This window comes from Lagenorhynchus albirostris, chromosome 4, assembly GCF_949774975.1.
Source record: "Lagenorhynchus albirostris chromosome 4, mLagAlb1.1, whole genome shotgun sequence".
Classification (NCBI taxonomy): domain Eukaryota; kingdom Metazoa; phylum Chordata; class Mammalia; order Artiodactyla; family Delphinidae; genus Lagenorhynchus; species Lagenorhynchus albirostris.
In genome coordinates, this window is record NC_083098.1 from 20,517,850 (window position 1) to 20,540,442 (window position 22,593).

Below are 22,593 nucleotides of genomic sequence, written 5' to 3' on the forward strand. Positions count from 1 at the left end.
AATCAACATTCTTTTAAAACTGTCAGTTCTTTAACAGTAATAAAATATCACTAGTAAAATGGTAAATGCTTAGCACTTGCTCATTTGCTTCTCAGTGATTACTAAATATATTTGATATATACACATGTTTAATTTTGATATAGTTGAAGATACAAACCAAACAATGATACTTCTTTCCCCTAATAATAAATCTTTTTTTTTTTAACTTACAGAATCTTTCTTTTCCTTTGAGAAGCTATCATCAGGTCAAGTAAAAAACAAAAATAAATAAATAAATAAACACAAACACCACACAGGTTAGTAGTGTACCTTCTACAGGAGAAAAAAAAAGCAATAATTCTGGCTTCTAGGCCCTATGATTTAATGAACTGTTAGCATTTGACAAAGATATAAGACAATTGCTGGCTACATCTGAAAATATCAGAGTTTTAAGCCAAGTTACACAGACACTTTGAAAAAACATATTCCACTCCACCCTCAAAAAACCATGAAAATTAGGAAGCTTAATAATCCCTGTTCATAAAATATGACTTAGAATTCTCAGTAATCATGCAATGCACAGACCAATCACCTTAAAAGGAAAAAGTTATTCTTTAGGAATTGATTTATACCAAAATATAAGCAACATACATTAGCCATATTTAATGTGGTAGTTTTTCCAAATTGTATTTAGTTTTCGAAAATGTTACCACCAGACAGTTTAGAGAACACCAATTACTTCTATTATTTATTTGAAACAGAGGTGTAGTATTTACAGTCATCTTGTACACATTTGAGATGCGCAAACCTTTAGCAATAGTCTTCCCTTCTTTCCACGCTTCTTCCTTTTCAAAATCTGAAACACATCTCCTGGCCAGTCAGCCCTGTGGCTGCTAATAATTTGAATGTATCCCATAATCATAAAGCTGATCTGTTATGTGGGAAGCTTTCTACCTTCTGATAGCTATGGTTTGAAATTCTTGTAAATTTCAGCTATAACAATGTTACCAGAGGAATTAAAAAGTGTCAGATAATGGGGCTTGCCTGGTGGCGCAGTGGTTGAGAGTCCGCCTGCCGATGCAGGGAACATGGGTTCATGCCCCCGGGCCAGGAAGATCCCACATGCTGCGGAGCGGCTAGGCCTGTGAGCCATGGCTGCTGAGCCTGCGCGTCCGGAGCCTGTTGCTCCGCAACGGGAGAGGCCACAACAGTGAGAGGCCCATGTACAGCAAAAAAGAGAAAGTGTCAGATAAGGCTCTAATTGCTTTAAGAATATTAACTCATTTAATCATCATAACAACCCCATGAGTGGGTACTATTATCACCCTATTTTACAGATGAGAAAACCAGGCACAGAAAGGTTAAGTAATTTGCCCAAGATCCAAAGCTAATTAGTGCAGTCTAGCTTCGTATAAACCATGTGACTAGCATTGCCTATATTAATAGTAACAATAGCTTACATTTTATGGGCTCATCACTACGTGTCAAGAACTGTGCTAAGTGTTTCAACGTATTAATTAACTTAATGTTTACACACCATCACATGCACACATGCATACCTGCATGTGCACACATGTACACAAATACTCCTTGAAGTATCTACTACTATTAACCCCAATTTACAGATGAGAACACTGAAATTCAAAAAGAATGAATAATCTTTTCAAGGCAGTATAGCTAGTGTGGAAGTTCTAGTATTCAAATCCTGATCTGTTCATTCCAAAACCCAATCTTTCTATTGCTGTATATTGATGATCACCTGTTGAAAATATGATTATTTTACGAAGAAGTAATGTATCCCAACCAGAGAAAGACATTTTAATATATTTGCTGAATGCATGAAAAAAAAAAATGAAGATTTTACGTAAAGGTTTTCTTTTCCCAACACCTACTCAAATTCTCCACTAAGCAATGTAGTTCGAAAAGAGGCAACAATCAAATCAAGGGTTCATAATAAACAGGACTTATCTTTATCTTTCCCTATTTTAAAATATAGTGTTTAGTATCTTTGAATGTCATCAGGCATTTCACAAAAACATGGGAATTCCATTATTTTCGAGAGGTGAATAGAAATGCTTATAGATTTTTTTTAAAAAGGTTTAGCAATTCCTAACACTCATCTTCCTGAAATGTAGTGAAAAGAAAATAGATCAATTCTGGAGTCAGACAATAAGCCTGAATACAGATATGCTACTTACAATCTAGGGACATTGACTGAACTCTCACTATATATATATCAATATATATTGATTTCCCTCTGGGCCTCAGGGCTGGATTATTGTTAAATGATGTACCTGGTACAGAAATCTGCTCAGTAAATATTTTTGCTTCTTTCATTCCTTCTTTTCCATTCTCAGCACTTGTTCCTACCTGAGTCAGGATACTGAACTGCATCTTCTTTCACTTTGAAACAACAGTGTTCCCAAAAGATTGGGTCCACAATATGGGAGTAATAAAAAAACAAGGGGTAGAACTAAGGTTATGGCATTACTTATTAAAGTTAAAAATACAATATAACTTCAATGTAGAAGTACAGTTGTGTTCAGGTGGTGAGATTGAGGAAGATTTTTAAATTCTCTTAAAACTTTTTTTGTGGTTACTTCACACAAGTGATGCAGAAGGGGGAAAACTACACGATTATTTCAATAGATGAAGAAAAAGCATTTGACAACAATCCAACACCCTTTTATGATACAAGCAGGCAACAAACTAGGAATAAAAGGGCATCTATGAAAAACCTACAGTTAATATCATACTAAATGATAAAAAGGCTTTTTCCCTAAAAACAGGAATCTCCCTGAGAAAAGGAGTGAGAAAAGGTTATCTGTTCTCACCACTTCTATACTGTACTGGAGGTTCTAACCAGGGCAATTAGGCAAGAAAAGTAAACAAAAGGCATCTAGATTGGAAAGGAAAAAGTAAAGTTACCTCTATCTGCAGATGACATGCTCTTATACATAAAGAATTCACACACACATAACCCAAAAAACAAAAAACCATTAGAGCTAATAAATAAGTTCTACAAGGTTGCAGAATATAAGTTCAATATACAAAAATCAATTGTATATTTAGACACTACAATAAACAATCTGAAAATAAAATTAAGAAAATAATTCCATTTACAATAGCACCAAAAAATATTTAGGAATAAATTTAACCAAAGAAGTATATGATTTATATACTGAAAACTACAAAATAGTATGAAAGGAATTAAAGATGACATCACATGTTCATGAATCAGAAGACTTAATATTGTTAAGATGGCAATTCTTTGCAAACTGATCTACAGATTCAACACAATCCCCATCAAAATCCCAGCTGACTTTTTTACAGAAACTAGCAAGGTGATCCTAAAATTCATATGGAAATGCAAGGCACCCAAAACAGTCAAAACAATCTTGGAAAGAGGAACAACGTTGGAGAACTGACACATCCAGCTTTCAAAACTTACTACAACAGTATAATAATGATGACAGTGGATACTAATATAAAATAGACATACACAATGGAACAGAACTGAGAATCCAGAAATAAACATTAACATTTATGGTCAATTGATTTTTGACAAAGGGTCAAGAGAATTCAATTAGGGAAAGAATAATGTTTTCAGAAATGGTGTTGGGACAATTGGCTGTCCAAAACTGGACATCTACCTCACACCATACAAAATAATTAACTCAAAATAGACCATGTAAGAGCTAAAACTAAAAGACAGCACAGGAGTAAACGTTTGTGATCTTAAGTTAGGCAATGGCTTCTTAGACACAACACCAAAGCACAAGCAATAAAAGAGAAGATTGATAAGTAGGGCTTCAAAATTTTAAATTTTGTGCTTTTGGGACTTCCCTGGTGGCACAGCAGTTAAGACTCCATGCTCTCAATGCAGGGGGCCCAGGTTTGATCCCTGGTCAGGGAACTAGATCCCACATGCATGCCACAACTAAGAGTTTGCATGCCACAAATAAGGAGCCCATGTGCCACACCAAGGAGTCTGCCTGCCGCAACTAAGGAGCCCACATGCCGCAACTAAGACCCGACGCAACCAAATAAATAAATAAATAAATAAAATTTTGTGCTTTAAATGACACTATCGAGTAAGTAAAAAGACAACCCACTAATAGGGAGAAAATGTTTGCAAATCATATCGCTATTTAAAAAAATACCACCTATACCATGGACATATAGATGGTATGTTTTTTGTAAGCTCTGACAACAAACTCTTACAACCCGATAATAAAAAGACAATCCAATTAAAAAGTAGGCAAAGGATTTTTGCCTACTTTTTATTTCTCCAGATATTTTTCCAAGGAAGATATATAAAGAGCCAACAAGCACATAAAAAGATGTTCAACATGATCAGCCATCAAATAAATACAAATTTCCTGTAAATGTAAATTTCCAGGGAAATGTAAAAAAAAAAAAAAAAATGGGGAATAACAAGTGTTGACGAGGATGTGGAGAAATTGAAACCCTTGTGCATTGCTGGTGGGAATGTAAAATGGTGCAGCCACTATGGAAAACAGTTTGGCAATTCCTTGGAATATTAAATATTAAACATAGAGTTACCATACGACCCAGCAATTGCACTCCTAGGTATATACTTAATAGAATGGAAAACATATGTTCACACAAAAACATGTACACAAATGTTAACAGCAGCATTATTCATAATAGCCAAAAATGGGGAATAACACAAATGTGTATCCACTGAAGAACGCATAAACAAAATGTGCTTTATCCATTCAATGGAATATTATTCAGCAATATAAAAGAAAGACATACTAATTCATGATACTACATGGATGACTTTTGAGAACTTTATGCTGGGTGAAAGAAGCCAGTCTCAAAAGATCACATATGTTATGATCCCAATTATAAGAAATGTACAGAACAGGCAAAAATACAGACACACAGAGCAGATTAGTGGTGCCTAGATCTGGGATGGGAGGGACTGAGAGAGCGGGGAGTGACTGCTAATACAGAGGGTACAGTTTCTTTGAGGTGATGTAAATATTCTAAAATTAGATCATGGTGATGGCTGCACAACTCTGTGAATATACTGAAAACCATTAAACTGTACACATTACATGAGTACATTGTATGGCCAGTGAGTTATGTCTCAATAAAGCTGTTAAAAAAAAAAACACACAAGTCTGAAACAATCCATCTACCAAACGGAATCTTTAGGAATAGAGAAAGTGAAGTGTCACACTGAAAATCAAATACACCAACATGAAGAAAACGGAAGAGGAGGAAGAAGAGGGGAGAAAATAACACGATAACATCAGACAAAGGTTTATTTATCACATTCATTTCTCTTATTGTAGCAAACTATCCAGTTCTGGATATCTGTAAGTAATAAAACAGTTGCAGGACACATAGAAAGTAGTAAGTGAGAGTAATTTTCACATGTGATAATAACTCAGCCTTCAGTAATCACCGGCTTCCATTTAATTTTTGAATACTCTTGACGGAACATAATTAAAAGCAATATAGAAAAGTTATAATCCCCCAAATGATGACTACAAGAGTTTAGTACCCCAAAGGTTAAGGATAAAAAGTTCTTTTGTTTTTTTTGGTACGCGGGCCTCTCACTGTTGTGGCCTCTCCCGTTGCGGAGCACAGGCTCCGGACGCGCAGGCTCAGCGGCCATGGCTCACGGGCCCAGCCGCTCCACGGCACGTGGGATCTTCCCGGACCGGGGCACGAACCCGTGTCCCCTGCATCGGCAGGCGGACTCTCGACCACTGCGCCACCACGGAAGCCCTAAAAAGTTCTTTTTTATTATCTTCTTCCTACACTTCCATTTAAATAAGAAGTAGATTTCATTTGACTTTCTGAACCACTGTTAAGGAAGTGACACACACCCATGGCCTACCATTCTGAATCACTGGGAAATCAAAGATGGCTTACCTTCTCTAATGTACTGAAGGAAGGCCAGGACTGATATCCATATTCAGATACAAATCGAGCTTTGGGGAAAATTTTCCAATTCCAGCAATCACCAACATAGTCATAAAAATGTACGTCACCATAATTCGGGTCATATGGGTTTTCAGAGAGCCAGCCTTCTGCAGTGGATTTAGCCCCATTTGTAGGACTGGATGTGATAAAAGGACGAGTCTGGTCTCCCTGAGTTCAGAAATAAAATGGTTTAAAAGATAAGCTTTTCACCCAGTAAAGTACAGATCACTTACTTCTTTAAAAGTACTATCAAGTTCCAGAAATGCCAAGTAGCTGATAGAAAAATAACAGAGCCGCTTACCTTCTTCTGCATTTGACAACCACCAGCAGCCTTCTGCTCTTTGCCAATCCTTCATAGCCTTTCATAATGAACTGTAGCTTATTCCTCATAGTAGCTGTTCCTAATTTTTTCAATCATGTCTTAACCTATACTTGACCTTCTACCATCGTGGGTAGTATACTGTTTGGTGCTGAATTTCTCAACCTTGGCACTAGTGACATTTGGGGCCTGATAACTTTTGGTTTTGTGTGTGTATGATGGGAGTGGGGGAGGTCCTATATATTCTAAGATATTGAACAGCATACCTGGCTTCTACCTACTAGATGCCAGTAATCCCTACCCACCTGCCACGCCACCCCACAAAAAAAAGTCTACAGACATTGCCAAATATCCCCTTGTACCTTGGGAACAAAATCACTTCCACCTGAGAAACAAAGGTCTGATGGTTTAGAATGGGCTATTGAGTCAGAGGGACATGAGTTTGAATCTCAGATTAGAACCTTATTGTTTGGGGACAGGTCTAAGCCTCAGTAGTCTTATCTGTAAAATGGAGATAATAATGGTACCTCCTGCACTGGGCTATTGTAAATGGTAAAAAAAAAAAAAAAAAAAAAGTATGGAAGAGATGGCTAAGTGTCCATCAAAATTCATGTTCCCATTTCTGTCCCTAGAAAGTGGCTTGCTAACTATTTGCATCTCTGTGCGGCCACATTCTCATCCTCTTCCGCAGTTTGCAGGCAAAGGCCTAAGAGATGGTGGAGCTGGAAGATGGAAGGAGCCTGGGTCTCTAAAAGGAGGAGAGCTGCCTGCCCATCAGGAGCAGCCATTGTGTAGTGTTACTGAGTAAGAAAGAAACTTTTACCATGTAAACCACTGAAACTCTGTGGTTTCTTTGTTACAGTAGCCAATATATAATTACTCAATCTAGTGTCTAGCACACAGGGAGAACTCAAAATGTTTTCATTATTATTATCTCAATTAATGAACTTACTCCCTATTTCAGTGACAAGAATCATTCATTTAGCAAGTATCTGTCAAGTGTTTATTGTGGGTCAGGTTTTTCAGCCCCGCTGAGAGAGACAGAGAGAGAGAGACAGAATCTATGGCATCAACCAGTATTAACGCATCAAATCTCTTCTGAGCATTTACTATGCACCAGGCATACAGTTTCTTCTATACACTGGAGGTTCAGCAGGGAACAAGACACACATGCCGACTGACCTCTTAAAAGAGTAGACTGAAATCTAGTGGTGGAAGCAGATGCTGAGCAAGTAATTGTAAGTGTGATGAATGTTTTAAAGGATAAGTACGGGGCTCTTTGGAAATACAAAACATGTAGAAGGCCAATAAGGCCTCTCTGAGAAATAGATTTTCAGAAAATAATTTTCTCAGCTTTTCCCCATTAGGTCACACTTTTTCTTGGTATGACCACCCATTTTTTTCTCTTCTCATTCCTTTTCTGTCATAGGGGGGAAAAAACCTTATTCTTTTCCTTTGCCAGAGTCTCTGTCTGTCCTCTGGTCATCTTTCGATTTCACTTTAAAATTAAAGCCAATAAATTATCCTCCACTCTTAGAAATCTCTCCACTGTCCTTTTCCCTTAGCTTAAGGGCTCCCCGCATCCTAATTTTAAAAAAGTCCCTCGAACCCTTGGAGCCCATCAGGTTTCTTTACCACCCATTCCTTCCTCAGCCCCTAACACTCAATTCCTGATCATTCCACTCCACTAAAATTGTTTTTGGTTTTGTTTTTTCATAAACTACCCATGGACTTCTACTTCCCAAATAAAGCAAGAATCCCCACACTCTTCCCTCTCTGGTGAGCAATAAATGACCTGTTTACCACCCACAATTTCTGAAGTTCTCCCCACCCGTGACTGCTTGTTCACTACTCTTTCACATTCTGGTTTCTCCAAACCTTTCTGATAATTCCTTCTCCAGCTCCCCTCTCCATTCTTAGATGGACGTCACTCTCTTCAGCCTCTCCTGTTCTATACCTTCTCCCAAGGCTGTCCCTCTCACCAATGTTCTGATTACTCCCGGACTGCTTCACCTTCACATTTCTATCTCCAATAACCAGCTCCACATTTCTACCTGGCTTGTCCTGCCCACATCTCAAATCCAATCTTTCAAAGCAGAATTCCTTATTGACTTATCCCAAACTTACGTGACTATGCTTCGTACCTTCATTAAAGGTACCCAAGTAGGAATCATCTTCAATTTCTCCCTCTGTCTCTCTCACCTCCCACACTCAGTTGCTCTGAATCAAATTTTTTTCCATCACCTCATTTCAAGCCCCACTACCTATGACCTATATGACCTTGAGCAATTAATCTTTCTAACCCTCCCATGTCTTCATCTCTAAAATAAAGATTATATTTCTCACATGCCAGGGTGCTTGTAAAAATTAAGTAAATCCTACAAAGCACCTATATCATTAATATGTTAGTATATTATAATAATCATATTAGTTAATACAATAATTAGTCTATCAATGCCTGGCATATAATATTCCTAATAACTTGGAATTTTTGGTTATTATATCTGTTTTCCTTGCCTAGAATCTCTCATCTCCCTAATTCTTTGCAGGTAATAATACCAGCAAGAACATGGGTCAGATAAAATTCTTCCCCTCCCCCAAAATGTTCACTAGCTTCCCACTGTCTACTGAATGAAACCCAACTCCATAACATGATTCAAAGTCTTTTTAAGATTTGTTTCCAAACTGCCTTTTCTGTCTTTGACTCTCCACACCAATCCATGAGTCCCTTGCTTCAGGCACTGGGCACTGCTGCTGCTTCCTATATATATACTTGCTTTCACCTCTTTTCACCTTTACTGACATTGTTTTCATGGCCTAAAATACCTACAGAACAATCCTTTGCCTCAAATTCTATTCCGCCTTTAAGGCTTGAATGTCACCTTTTAATTAAAAGCCTTCCCAGATCCTTCCAGTTAAAATGAATGGCTCTTCCACATACTTGCCAACACTTTGGAACTACATTTTTCATAGCACTTCTTTCACTCTGCCCTGTAGAGCTGGTATTTCTTTCCACGTTACCTCCTGGGAGCGGACTATAAGCTCCGTAAGGATAACAGTTTCCCCATAGCATCAGGAATGAGGCTTTGCTCCTAGTAATACTCAACAAATTTTGGTTGAATTTTAAAATATTGAAAAACATGGTAAGATTATGGGTAATCAAATTTTAAACAATATTCTATTATAATGGCTTTGAAGTAGGAGAAGGCTGATCAACTGGCCTTAATCAATCAAGCTTGATTGGTTTCCCTCCATTATTCCAGATTCTTGAATAATTTGGTGAGTTGAGCCAGTCAGTAAAATTACTAATGAGTCTCTGCCTAAAAATGTCCACCCATGATGATGCACTATGATTCCTTTCCATTTTTGTATCATTTCCACTTGAGGCCTGATTTTTAGTCTCAAATCTCACAGATGATTTCTTCCTAGATCATGACCTTAAATGCTTATTTGGACAAAGAGATATGTAAGATAAACCAGGAGACTGACTATTTTTAGAAAGCATGAAGTGCAAAAGAAAACTGTTCATTTCATTTAGTGTGTGGATAGATCAATTTATGGTCCTTTTCCTTAAATGCCTTATGCTTTGATATAAATAAAAACAATATGATCATATAGCACTTAATCCTGTCCATCTTGAAAAAAACTGGCAAACATCAATTACTGCCCACAAAATCATTTTTAAAAACATAGATTCCCTTGGGAAATTCCCTGGCAGTCCAGTGGTTAAGACCCAGTGCTTCCACTGCTGTGGACCCCGGTTTGATCCCTCGTTGGGGAGCTAAGATCCTGCAAGCTGCGTGATGCAGCAAAATAAATAAATAAAGCAGTTGTCCTTGTTCAAGATGGTAACATAATTATCTTCAAAAAAAAAAGATAGTTTTTAAATTAATTAATTAAAATTAAAAAAAATAAAAAACATAGATCCTTTATAAGAAAGGCATCACATTTCCATTTTAAAGATGGATAAGAAGTGATACACAGAAACTAATTTTTTATAAGTTCAAAAATGTAGTGTTAAAATTAGAGATTAAAGTTGGAAAGTATCTGAAGACCTATCTTGTTGAGTGAAACCAACAAGGATAATGATGATTAGCATTAAGTAAAAGTCTACTATGTGCCAGAGTCTGTGTAATGCACCTTCCATCCTTTATCTCACTTAATGCAAATAACATCTCTTAAGAGCTGTTAACCCTTGGCAAAATGGAGGTTAAGTAATTTGCCCAAGATTATATAGAGAGTAAGTGGCCCAGCCAGGATTTGGAGTCATGAGCTCTTAACCACTAAGCTATGAAACAAAAATCCTCAGATATTAAAATCCAGTTCCCAAATCCATCAGATATGAAAAACATAATACCAATACAGTGAGTAACCAGATTATAAGTGTTCTGTAAGTATTAATTAAAGCTTATACCACCACATTTTGTGAATAAAAAAATTTTTCATGACGCTTGACTTAGCATAACAGATAAGCAAAAAATTTGAACCTATGTTTTTCATAAATTCTCACTGAAGTTCCCTCACATAAACGGAATAATGCCATCATCTGGGTACATTTGAGTGCCAAAATCACATACCATTCTTTTTAAAATATATCTCTTCAAATTGCTTCAAGGATATACCTCAAATATTTAAAACATCTAATTACAGATACAAAATTATAAAGATAATTAGATTATTAAATCACATGTTAAACATTAAAGTTTTTAAAAAGTCAGATCTTTTGAAGCCATTACCACAAAAACAAACATGATGCTTCCTCTTCCTGCAAAAGAAATCCAGTTTATATTAAAATAAAGTATGTATTCATGTAGTACATACAAGTATAATATGCCTATTAAACAAATGGTGGTGGAAAGAGAACCACCATAAAGGAAGGGCTCTAAGGTGAAGTTGGCAACAAGCTCTTTCTTAACCCTTTGCCTCTATATCACATGCCAAGATATTCATATATGATATATATCAAATTTTATTTTAGCACGTACAATTATAGAATTTTAGAAGTACTATGTCACTCAGACTAAAATTGAAGGAATGGAAAAGGATATTCCATGCAACTGGAACCCCAAAGAAAGCTGGTGTAGCTATACTTATATCAGACAAATAGACTTTAAAATGAAGACTGTAGGGCTTCCCTGGTGGCGCGGTGGTTGAGAGTCCGCCTGCCGATGCAGGGGACACAGGTTCGTGCCCCGGTCTGGGAAGATCGCACGTGCCTCAGAGCGGCTGGGCCCATGAGCCATGGCCCAAGCATCTTAGATAGCCTCATCCACCAGAGGGCAGACAGCAGAAGCAAGAAGAACTACAGTCCTGCAGCCTGTGGAACATAAACCACATTCACAGAAAGATAGACAAGATGAAAAGGCAGAGGGCTATGTACCAGATGAAGGAACAAGATAAAACCCCAGAAAAACAACTAAATGAAGTGGAGATAGGCAACCTTCCAGAAAAAGAATTCAGAAAAATGATAGTGAAGATGATCCAGGACCTCAGAAAAAGAATGGAGGCAAAGATCGAGAAGATGCAAGAAATGTACAAGGACTTTGAAGAATTAAAGAACAAACACCTAGAAGAACTAAAGGACAAAACAGAGATGAACAACACAATAACTGAAATGAAAAATATACTAGAAGGAATCAATAGCAGAATAACTGAGGCAGAAGAATGGATAAGTGACTTGGAAGACAGAACGGTGGAATTCACTGCTGTGGAAAAGAATAAAGACAAAAGAATGAAAAGAAATGAAGACAGCCTAAGAGACCTCTGGGACAACATTTAACACACCAACATTCACATTATAGGGGTTCCAGAAGAAGAAGAGAGACAGAAAAGGACCTGAGAAAATATTTGAAAAGACTATAGTTGAAAACTTCCCTAACGTGGGAAAGGAAATAGCCACCCAAGTCCAGGAAGCACAGAGAGTCCCAGCAGGATAAACCCAAGGAGAAACACGCCGAGACACATAGTAATCAAATTGACAAAAATTGAAGACAAAGAAAAATTATTAAAAGCAACAAGGGGAAAATGATAAATAACGTACAAGGGAACTCCCATAAGGTTAACAGCTGATTTCTCAGCAGAAACTCTACAAGCCAGAAGGGAGTGGCACCATATATTTACAGTGATGAAACGGAAGAACCTATAACCAAGATTACTCTACCCAGCAAGGATCTCAGATTTGATGGAGAAATCAAGAGCTTTACAGACAAGCAAAAGCTAAGAGAATTCAGCACCACCAAACCAGCTCAAAAGCAAATGCTAAAGGAACTTCTCTAAGTGGGAAACACAAGAGAATAAAAGGATCTACAAAAACAAACCCAAAACAATTAAGAAAATGGTAATAGGAACATACATATCGATAATTACCTTAAATGTGAATGGATTAAATGCTCCAACCAAAACACATAGACCAGCTGAATAGATATAAAAACAAGACCTATATATATGCTGTCTACAAGAGACCCACTTCAGACCTAGGGACACATACAGACTGAAAGTGGGGGAACGGAAAAAGATATTCCATGCCAATGGAAATCAAAAGAAAGCTGGAGTAGCAATACTCATATCGATGAAATAAGACTTTAAAATAAAGACTGTAACAAGAGACAAGGAAGGACAGTACATATTGATCAAGGGATCAATCCAAGAAGAAGATATAACAATTATAAATATCTATGCACCCAACATAGGAGCACCTCAATACATAAGGCAAATGATAACAGTTGTAAAAGAGGAAATCAACAGTAACACAATAATAGTGGGGGACTTTAACACCCCATTCATACCAATGGGCAGATCATCAAGACAGAAAATTAATAAGGAAACACAAACTTTAAATGACACAATAGACCAGATAGATTTGATATTTATAGGACATTCCATCCAAAAACAGCAGATTACACTTTCGTCTCAAATGCACATGGAGCATTCTCCATGATAGATCACATCTTGGGTCACAAATCAAGCCTCAGTAAATTTAAGAAAATTGAAATCACATCAAGCATCTTTTCTGACCACAATTCTAGGAGATAAGAAATAAAGTACAGGGAAAAAAACATAAAGCACACAAACACATGGAGGCTAAACAATACGTTACTAAATAATCAAGAGGTCACTGAAGAAATCAAAGAGGAAATCAAAAAATACCTAGAGACAAATGACGACAAAATCACGACGATCCAAAAGCTATGAGATGCAGCAAAAGTAGTTCTAAGAGGGAAGTTTATAGCAATACAATCCTACCTCAAGAAACAAGAAAAATCTCAAATAAACAATCTAACCTCATATATAAAGGAACTAGAGAAGAAAGAATAAACAAAACCCAAAGTTAGTAGAAGGAAAGAAACCATTATGATCAGATTAGAAATAAATGAAATAGAAACAAAGAAAACAATAGCAAAGATCAATAAAACTAAAAGCTGGTTCTCTGAGAAGATAAACAAAATTGATAAACCTTTAGCCAGATTCATCAAGAAAAAGAGGGAGAAGACTCACATCAATAAAATTAGAAATGAAAAAGGAGAAGTTACAATGGACACCGCAGAAATACAAAGTGTCATAAAAGAATAGTACAAGGAACTCTATGCCAATAAAATGGACAACCTGGAAGAAATGGACAAATTCTTAGAAGGATGTAACCTTCCAAGACTGAACCATGAAGAAATAGAAAATAAGAAAAGACCAATCACAAGTAATGAAATTGAAACTGTGATTAAAAATCTTCCAACAAACAAAAGTCCAGGACCAGATGGCTTCACAGGTGAATTCTATCAAACATTTAGAGAAGAGCTAACACCCATGTTTCTCAAACTCTTCCAAAAAACTGCAGAGGAAGGAACACTCCCAAACTCATTCTATGAGGCCACAATCACCCTGATACCAAAACCAGACAAAGATACTACAAGAAAAGAAAATTACAGACCAATATCACTGATGGATATAGATGCAAAAATCCTCAACAAAATACTAGCAAACAGAATCCAACAACACATTAAAAGGATCACACACCATGATCAAATGGGATTTATCCCAAGGATGCAAGGATTCTTCAACATATGCAAATCAATCAGTGTGATACACCATATTAACAAATTGAAGAATAAAAACCATATGATCGTCTCAATAGATGCAGAAAAAGCTTGTGACAAAATTCAACACCCATTTATGATAAAAACTCTCCAGAAAATGGGCATAGAGGGAAGCTACCTCAACATAATAAAGGCGATATATGACAAACCCACAGCAAACATCATTCTCAGCTGTGAAAAGCTGAAAGCATTTCCTCTAAGATCAGGAACAAGCCAAGGATGTCCACTCTCACCACTATTATTCAATAACGTTTTGGAAGTCCTAGCCATGGCAATCAGAGAGGAAAAAGAAATAAAAGGAATACAAATTGGAAAAGAAGAAGTAAAACTGTCACAGTTTGCAGATGACATGATACTATACATAGAGAATCCTAAAGATGCCACCAGAAAACTACTAGACTTAATCAATGAATGTGGTAAAGTTGCAGGATACAAAATTAATGCACAGAAATCTCCTGCATTCCTATACACTAACAACAAAAGATCAGAAAGGGAAATTAAGGAAACAATCCCATTCACCATTGCAACAAACAGAATAAAATACCTAGCAATAAACCTACGTAAGGAGGTAAAGACCTGTACTGAGAAAACTATAAGACACTGATGAAAGAAATCAAAGATGGCACAAACACATGGAGAGATATACCATGTTCTTGGATTGGAAGAATCAATATTGTGAAAATGACTATACTACCCAAAGCAATCTACAGATTCAATGCAATCCCTATCAAATTACCAATGGCATTTTTCACAGAACTAGAACAAAAAATTTTACAATTTGTATGGAGATACAAAAGACCCCGAATAGCTAAAGCAATCTTGAGAAAGAAAAATGGAGCTAGAGGAATCAGACTCCCTGACTTCAGACTATACTACAAAGCTACAGTAATCAAGACAATATGGTACTGGCACACAAACAGAAATATAATCAATGGAAATGGATAGAAAGCCCAGAGATAAACCCATGAATCTATGGTCAACTCATCTATGACAAATGAGGCAAGGATATACAACGGAGAAAAGACAGTCTCTTCAATAAGTGGTGCTGGGAACACTGGACAGCTATATGTAAAAGAATGAAATTAGAACACCCCCTAACACCATACACAAAAATAAACTCAAAATGGATGAAAGACCTAAATGTAAGACCGGACACTATAAAACTCTTAGAGGAAAACATAGGCAGAACACTCTATGACATAAATCACAGCAAGATCTTTTTTGACCCACCTCCTAGAGTAATGGAAATAAAAACAGAAATAAACAAATGGGACCTAATGCAGCTTAAAAGCTTTTGCACAGCAAAGGAAACCAAAAACAAGATGAAAAGACAACCCTCAGAATGGGAGAAAATATTCGCAAACGAATCAACGGACAAAGGATTAATCTCCAAAATATATAAACAGCTCATGCAGCTCAATATTAAAGAAACAAACAACCCAATCCAAAACTGGGCAGAAGACCTAACTTGACATTTCTCCGAAGAAGACATACAGATGGCCAAGAAGCACATGAAAAGCTGCTCAACATCACTAATTATTAGAGAAATGCAGATCAAAACTACAATGAGGTATCACCTCACACCAGTTAGAATGGGCATCATCAGAAAATCTACAAACAACAAATGCTGGAGAGGGTGTGGAGAAAAGGGAACCCTCTTGCACTGCTGGGAATGTAAATTGATACAGCCACTATGGAGAACAGTATAGGAGTTCCTTAAAACCTACAAATAGAATTACTGTTTGATCCAGAAATCCTAGGCACATATCCAGACACAACTATAATTCAAAAAGACACATGCAACCCTATAGCCAAGACATGGAAACAACCTAAACGTCCATCAACAGATAAATGGATAAAGAAGATGTGGTATAGATATACAATGGAATACTACTCAGCCATAAAAAAGAATGAAATAATGCCATTTGCAGCAACATGGACACAACCAGAGATTATCATACTAAGTGAAGTAAGTCAGAAAGTGAAAGACAAATACCATTATGTTATCACTTAAATGTAGTATCTAATACAAATGAACCTATCTACAAAACAGAAACAGAATCAAGGACGTAGAGAACAGACTTGTGGTTGCCAAGGGGAAGGGGGTGGGGGAGGGGTGGATGGGAGTTTGAGGTTAGCAGATGCAAACTATTATACATAGGATGGATAAACAACAAGGTCCTACTGTATAGCACAGGGAACTACATTCAACATCCTATGATAAACCATAAAGGAAAAAATATTTTAAAAAGAATGTGTATATGTGTATAACTGAATCACTTTGCTGTAGAGCAGAAATTAATACAACATTGTAAATCAGCTATACTTCAATAAAAAAATAAATTAAAATAAAATCTATGCCCCGCAAAGGCACTAGGCCCAGACTGTTACATGGGTGAATTTGTCTCAATAAAACGAATAATCTCTATTTTATTCCTAGATATTAAAAAGGAAAAGGCCCCTAACTCATTCTGTGAGGCGAGCACAAACACATACACACCAAATGCTGCAAGCTGGGTTCTATGGGCCAAATCTTTCCTGCCAATTATGTTTAGATAGCATTTTTTAATGCTGAATATAAATGTTATGAGACCCAACATCCATTCTCCTATTACCACAGTCCCCTCTTCTCTCTTTGTGAACCTCATCTACTCCACTTGACTCAACTTTTTAAAACAAATTTGGCTCCTCTAGGCATTTGAGTTTACAATTCTTACCACATACCAATTTCACTTGTGAATATGAAATTTTAAATTCTACCAAAATCTTAGCAAATCAAATCTAGCAGAGCAAAAGAACAAGGCATTATAACTAAACAGAGCTTAGATTACAACTAGCTTACCATTAGAAAATTAATTCACAGTAGTCAGTATATTAATATATTAAAGAACCAAAAAATGGGGGAAAAAGGAAGTGGTATATCAATGAATCATTTAATACAGAGATTCTCAGGCTCTGGGGATCCATGGATGGGCTCCAAAGAGTCCATGACAAATTGCAATTCTGAGCACAATATTGGTGTATGGGTGGCGAGTTTCACAGACACATTAATTCTCAAAGAAGTCCACAATTCATGAATCCTTTCATATGTTGCAGCATTATAATAGACTACTCTGAATTAAAACGATATTGCTGAAGGCCACGCTAAAAACAGGACAGAAGAATATACAATATCAATATTCATACTGATCCATTTTTAAGACAGATTCTTAAATTCGACTTCATTAAAAAGCATGACAGGCATACAATTGTTACTACAAACTGAAGGTTTCTGGTAACCCTGCATCAAGCAAGTCTATCAGTGCCATTTCCAACAGCATTTGCTCATTCTGTGTCTGTGTCACATTTTGGTAATTTATGCAGTAATTCAAATTTTTAACTATTATACTTGTTATGGTGATCTGTAATCAGTGATCTTTGATATTATTATTGTAATTGTTTTGTGGCACCACAAAGCCATCCATATAACATGGCAAACTTAATCCATACGTGTTGTGTGTGTTCTGACTGCTCCACTAACCAACCATTCCCCCATCTCCTTCCCTCCAGACCTCCCTGTTCCCTGAGACACACAGTATTGAAAGTAGGCCAATTTCGTGTTCAAGTGAAAGGAAGAGTACGGGTCTCTCATTTAAAGCAAAAGCTAGAAATGATTAAGCTTAGTGAGGAAGGCATGTCAAAACCCAAGACAGGCCCAAAGCTAGGCCTCTTTCACCAGGCAGTTAGCCAAGTTGTGAATGGAAAGGAAAAATTCTTGAAGAAAACAGAAAGTGTTACTCCAGTGAACACATGAATGATAAGAAAGCAAAACAGCCTTATTGCTGATATGGAGAAGTTCTGGATAGAAGATCAAAACAGCCACGGACTCTCTTAAGCCAAAGCCTATTCCAGAGCAGGGCCCTAACTCTCTTCAATTCTATGAAGGCTGAGAGAGGTGAGGAAGCTGCAGAAGAAATGTTTGAAGCCAGCAGAGGTTGGTTCATGAGAGTTAAGGAAAGAAGCCGTCTCCATAACATCAAAGAGCAAAGTGAAGTAGCAAGTGCTGACGTATAATAGAAGCTGCAGCAAGTTATCTAGAAGATCTAGCTAAGATAATTTAAAAAGGGGGCTACGCTAAACAACAGATTTTCAACGTATGCAACAGCCTTCTGTTGGAAGAAGACACCATCTAGGGCTTTCCCAGCTAAGGAGAAATGAATGCCTGGCTTCAAAGCTTCACAGGACAAGCTGACTCTCTTGTTAAGGGCTATTGTACTTGGCTTTAAGTTGCTCATTTAGCAATATGCTGATTTACCATTCTGAAAATCTGAGGACCCTGAAAGATGATGCTCACTCTACTCTGCCTATCTCTATCAATGGCACAACAAAGCCTATATGACAGCACAGCTGTTTACAACATTGTTTGCTGAATATTTTAAAACCACTGCTGAGAACTATTGCTCAGAAAAAAAAGATTTCTTTCAAAATATGACTGCTCATTGGCAACACACCTGGTCAACCCAAGAGCTCTGATGGAGATGCACAACAAGATTAATGACGTTTTCATGCCTCCTAACACAACATCCATTCTGCAGCCGTGGATCAAGGAGTAATTCTGACTTTCAAGTGTTATTATTTAAGAAATACACTTTGTAAGGCTATCGCTAGAAATTCCTCTACTGGATCTGGGCAAATTCAACTGAAAACCTTTTGGAAAGGATTCACCATTCTAGATGCCATGAAGAACATTCATGATTCATGGGAAGAGGTCAAAGTATCAACATGCACAGGAGTTTGGAAGAAGTTGATTCCCCCCTCATGGATGACTTGAGGGGTTCAAGACTCCAGTGGAGGAAGAAACAGCAGGTGTGGTGGAAATAGCAAGAGAACCAGAATTAGAAGTGGAGCCTGAAGATGTGACAGAATTGCTTCAATCTCATGATAAAACCTGAACAGATAAGGAGTTGCTTCCTACAGTTGAGCAAACAAAGGGGTTTCTTGAGATGGAATCCACTCCTGGTGAAGATGCTGTAAAGACTGTTGAAATGGTAACAAAGAATTGAGAACATCACATAAATTTAGTTGATAAAGCAATGGTAGAGTTTCAGAGAATTGACTCCAGTTTTGAAAGAAATTTTACTGTGGGTAAAATGCTATCAAACAGCCTTGCATGCTACAGAAAAACAGCTCCTAAAAGGAAGAGTCGATCGATGTGGCAAACTTGGTCCCTGTCTCATTTTGAGAAATTCCCACGGCCACCCCAGCCCTCAGCAGCCACCACCCTGATCAGTCGGCAGCATCAACATCGAGGCACAGCCCTCCAGCAGCAAAGAAATTATGACTTGCTGAAGGCTCAGATAATGATTAGCCATTTTTACCAATGAAGTATTTTTTAAATTAAGGTATGTACATTGTTTTTTAAGACATAATGCTATTGTACACTTAATAGACTACAGTATAGTGTAAACATAACTTTTCTATGCACTGGGAAACCAAAAATTCATGTGACTAGCTTTATCGCAATATTCTCTCTATTGTGGTATCTGGAACCGATCCTGCAACATCTCCAAGGTATGTCTGAACTTACTTCGAAGACAATCCTTCGGATGTTTTTCACATACAGTGTCACATAATCATCGATGTAGGTAGACAGGTTGCCGGGCTGTATATCATACCAATTCAACATCAAAGCTGCTTCATTTTCATTATTTCCACTCCATGTGATGACGGAGGGATGAGATTTCAGTCTCCTGACCTAAAATTGAAGAAAACATAAAATAATTTTCAAATGCTCAACATAAGAGAGCTCAGAGCTGTAATTACTCATAAAGTTACAGCCATTGTCTTTCTGCACATGTATTTTTACGTGCCAGGAACTCATCAGAAAATGAGCAGTAATGTTACATGTGGGAAGACATTTTAAGAAATCGCTGAGATTCTTTTTATCTAGATTTTATAAACATTGAGAAAATAGGGTTCCTCTTCTCGCCATATAACTAAAGAAAATGTAATCCCTTTCATTAAAAGAGAAAAATAAATCAACCTCATCGTTATCTGACTTGCCATAAAAAGGTTCTAAGAAACACAAAAGGCAGGAGATGTTACGTTACAGGGCTTAGCTTCTCAAGAGCAAGTTGGAGTTTTCTGTGAAGAAAGAAATGAGGCAGAACAAACACTACTGCTGAGAGAGGAACTGAAGTTCCCACACAGTTTCCACCAAGATCAGAAAACCAGGACAGTTAGAGAGGGTTTTACAAAGCAAGTGAGTACCAGAGACACTCTGAAAGTTAAGGACAAATATATGGAATATTCTAAAGGAAAAAAGATTAGGACATCAAGAGGCTGTCCCCTGAAATAACTATCAATGTCCTGTCTTAGGAAATCCACTGGACTTCCCTGGTGGCACAGTGGTTAAGAATCCGCCTGCCAATGCAGGCGACACGGGTTCAAGCCCTGGTCCGGGAAGATCCCACATGCTGCGCAGCAACTGGGCCCGTGCGACAAAATCACTGAGCCTGTGCTCTACAGCCCGCAAGCCACAACTACAAGTAAGTCACTGAATATATCTAAACATAGAAGAAGAAATTAGGGAGTCTGAAAATCCTGCCTGCCTTAAGAGTTGAGGTCTGAGTGAACTGGGCTCACTGCCAGCCCTACATAAACGTGAAAGGATCCAGTTCTTCTGACACACTGGAAGATGTAGCCCAGCAGAAGAAGGCAATTAAAGCTCTTTGCCAACAACAGAGTGAGTCAACAGTCAAGGGAAATTCTTTTCAAACATGTTTTAGCAATATAACCTCATTGGTATTTATAGCTTCTCTTGCACTGTAATGGACGATTACGTGATGGATCCCAGCTGATGTTCTCTCCGTGGTCTCCATTCAATATGCTAAGTAACCCATACATGAAGTAGAGATGCAGTAAGAATATCTTAAAGAGATATCTCTCATTAAAAAATTTAAGGTCTTGTGTTTTTTCTTAACCAGTCTTATAAACAGTATTTCCTTATTTGCCTCTGTATATGCCCACGTAAGTGAGGGCTGTGACCAACTGTGACAGGCATGTTTATGGTACTGATGAAAACACAAATACAGATACTGAAGAGACAAAAAGCTTCAGTGACTCTGTGCTACACACACCCTTCGAACTGACCTAGAATTTTCCGGTGAGCTTTACTTTAAAATTTTAATAAACTCTGCATTAAAAAGTTCTCCTCTTTAAAATATATAAAAGAACTGAAAACACATAGATATCATATTTTACTTGTGTGAAAGAAAATTAAAAATAAAACTGACATGTTTACAACCTACATAACTATAATTAATATTTTAAAAGTTATTCATTCGTCCATCCATCTATACATCTGATGAATAATACAGCCAGACCGTGGGGACATACAGGGAGGAACATGCCCTAGGCCTCAGGGATATTATAATTTTGATGCAGTGACAAAATATCGAAAACGTAATTTCAAGTGTGATGTATGTCACAAAGGGAAAATGACCTAATCTAGACTTGCAGACATAGACAGCTTCTTCCCAGAGAGTCATGCCCAAGGTGAGACGGGCCAGAAAAACACGAGCGAGGTGGTCCAAAGGAGAGGGTAATAGAGAAGGCACTCCGGGGCACAGAGAGTACGGGGAAAACGGCGCTTAATGAGGCTGGAGAGGGAGGCTGAGACAGGATAGTGCATGGTGAGGATCTTTAATTTTATCTGGAGGGCTCTGAGCAAGGGACGATTCAATGTTCATTTTCTAATCTTCAGAAAACTACAGAAAACAAATTATGACATGGTGAACTATTATAAGGCAATCACACTTATAACACACAATCCAGCCAAAGAAAGAAAACTTTACCAAGCACCCCAGAAGCCCTCATGTACCCCTTCCTAATCGTAGCCCCTCCTTCCTTCCAAAAGTAACCACTATCTTGAATGTTATAATAATCTTTTTTTTTCATTTCTTTTGGGTTTTCACACAAAAATACATTCACAGACACTCAATTACGAACTCGTGGACTTTAACACACTTGATGGATTTTGATCCACTGACATTCTTATCCTTATTGAATTTCAAGTTCTCCCACTTTTGGTTGGTCAGAGTCTCATCAAAGTTCTTTTAACATATCTTTGATAGTTTCCTTGTTATTGGTATGCCAAAATATTTCAGGACCATCTAGTATACTTCCTGTCCCAGACTTGGTCTCAGCCATTTCTCTAAGAACCCTTCTCGTAGTGGGATTATTTCAATATAAGAATGCTCAATA

General features: G+C 37.4%; 1 protein-coding gene across 4 annotated transcripts in view; it reads right to left on the reverse strand.

Annotated features, from left to right (window-relative positions):
• MANBA (mannosidase beta) overlaps positions 1 to 22,593 on the reverse strand; it is a 111,206-nt gene that overhangs the window by 31,799 nt on the left and 56,814 nt on the right. For all 4 annotated transcript variants that reach the window (XM_060147644.1, XM_060147643.1, XM_060147647.1 and 1 more), the window contains 2 exons: positions 19,916 to 20,083; positions 5,893 to 6,111 (listed from right to left, as the gene is read on the reverse strand). In XM_060147644.1, the coding sequence (XP_060003627.1) occupies positions 5,893 to 6,111; positions 19,916 to 20,083 (387 nt within the window). The remainder of the gene's footprint in view (positions 1 to 5,892; positions 6,112 to 19,915; positions 20,084 to 22,593) is intronic.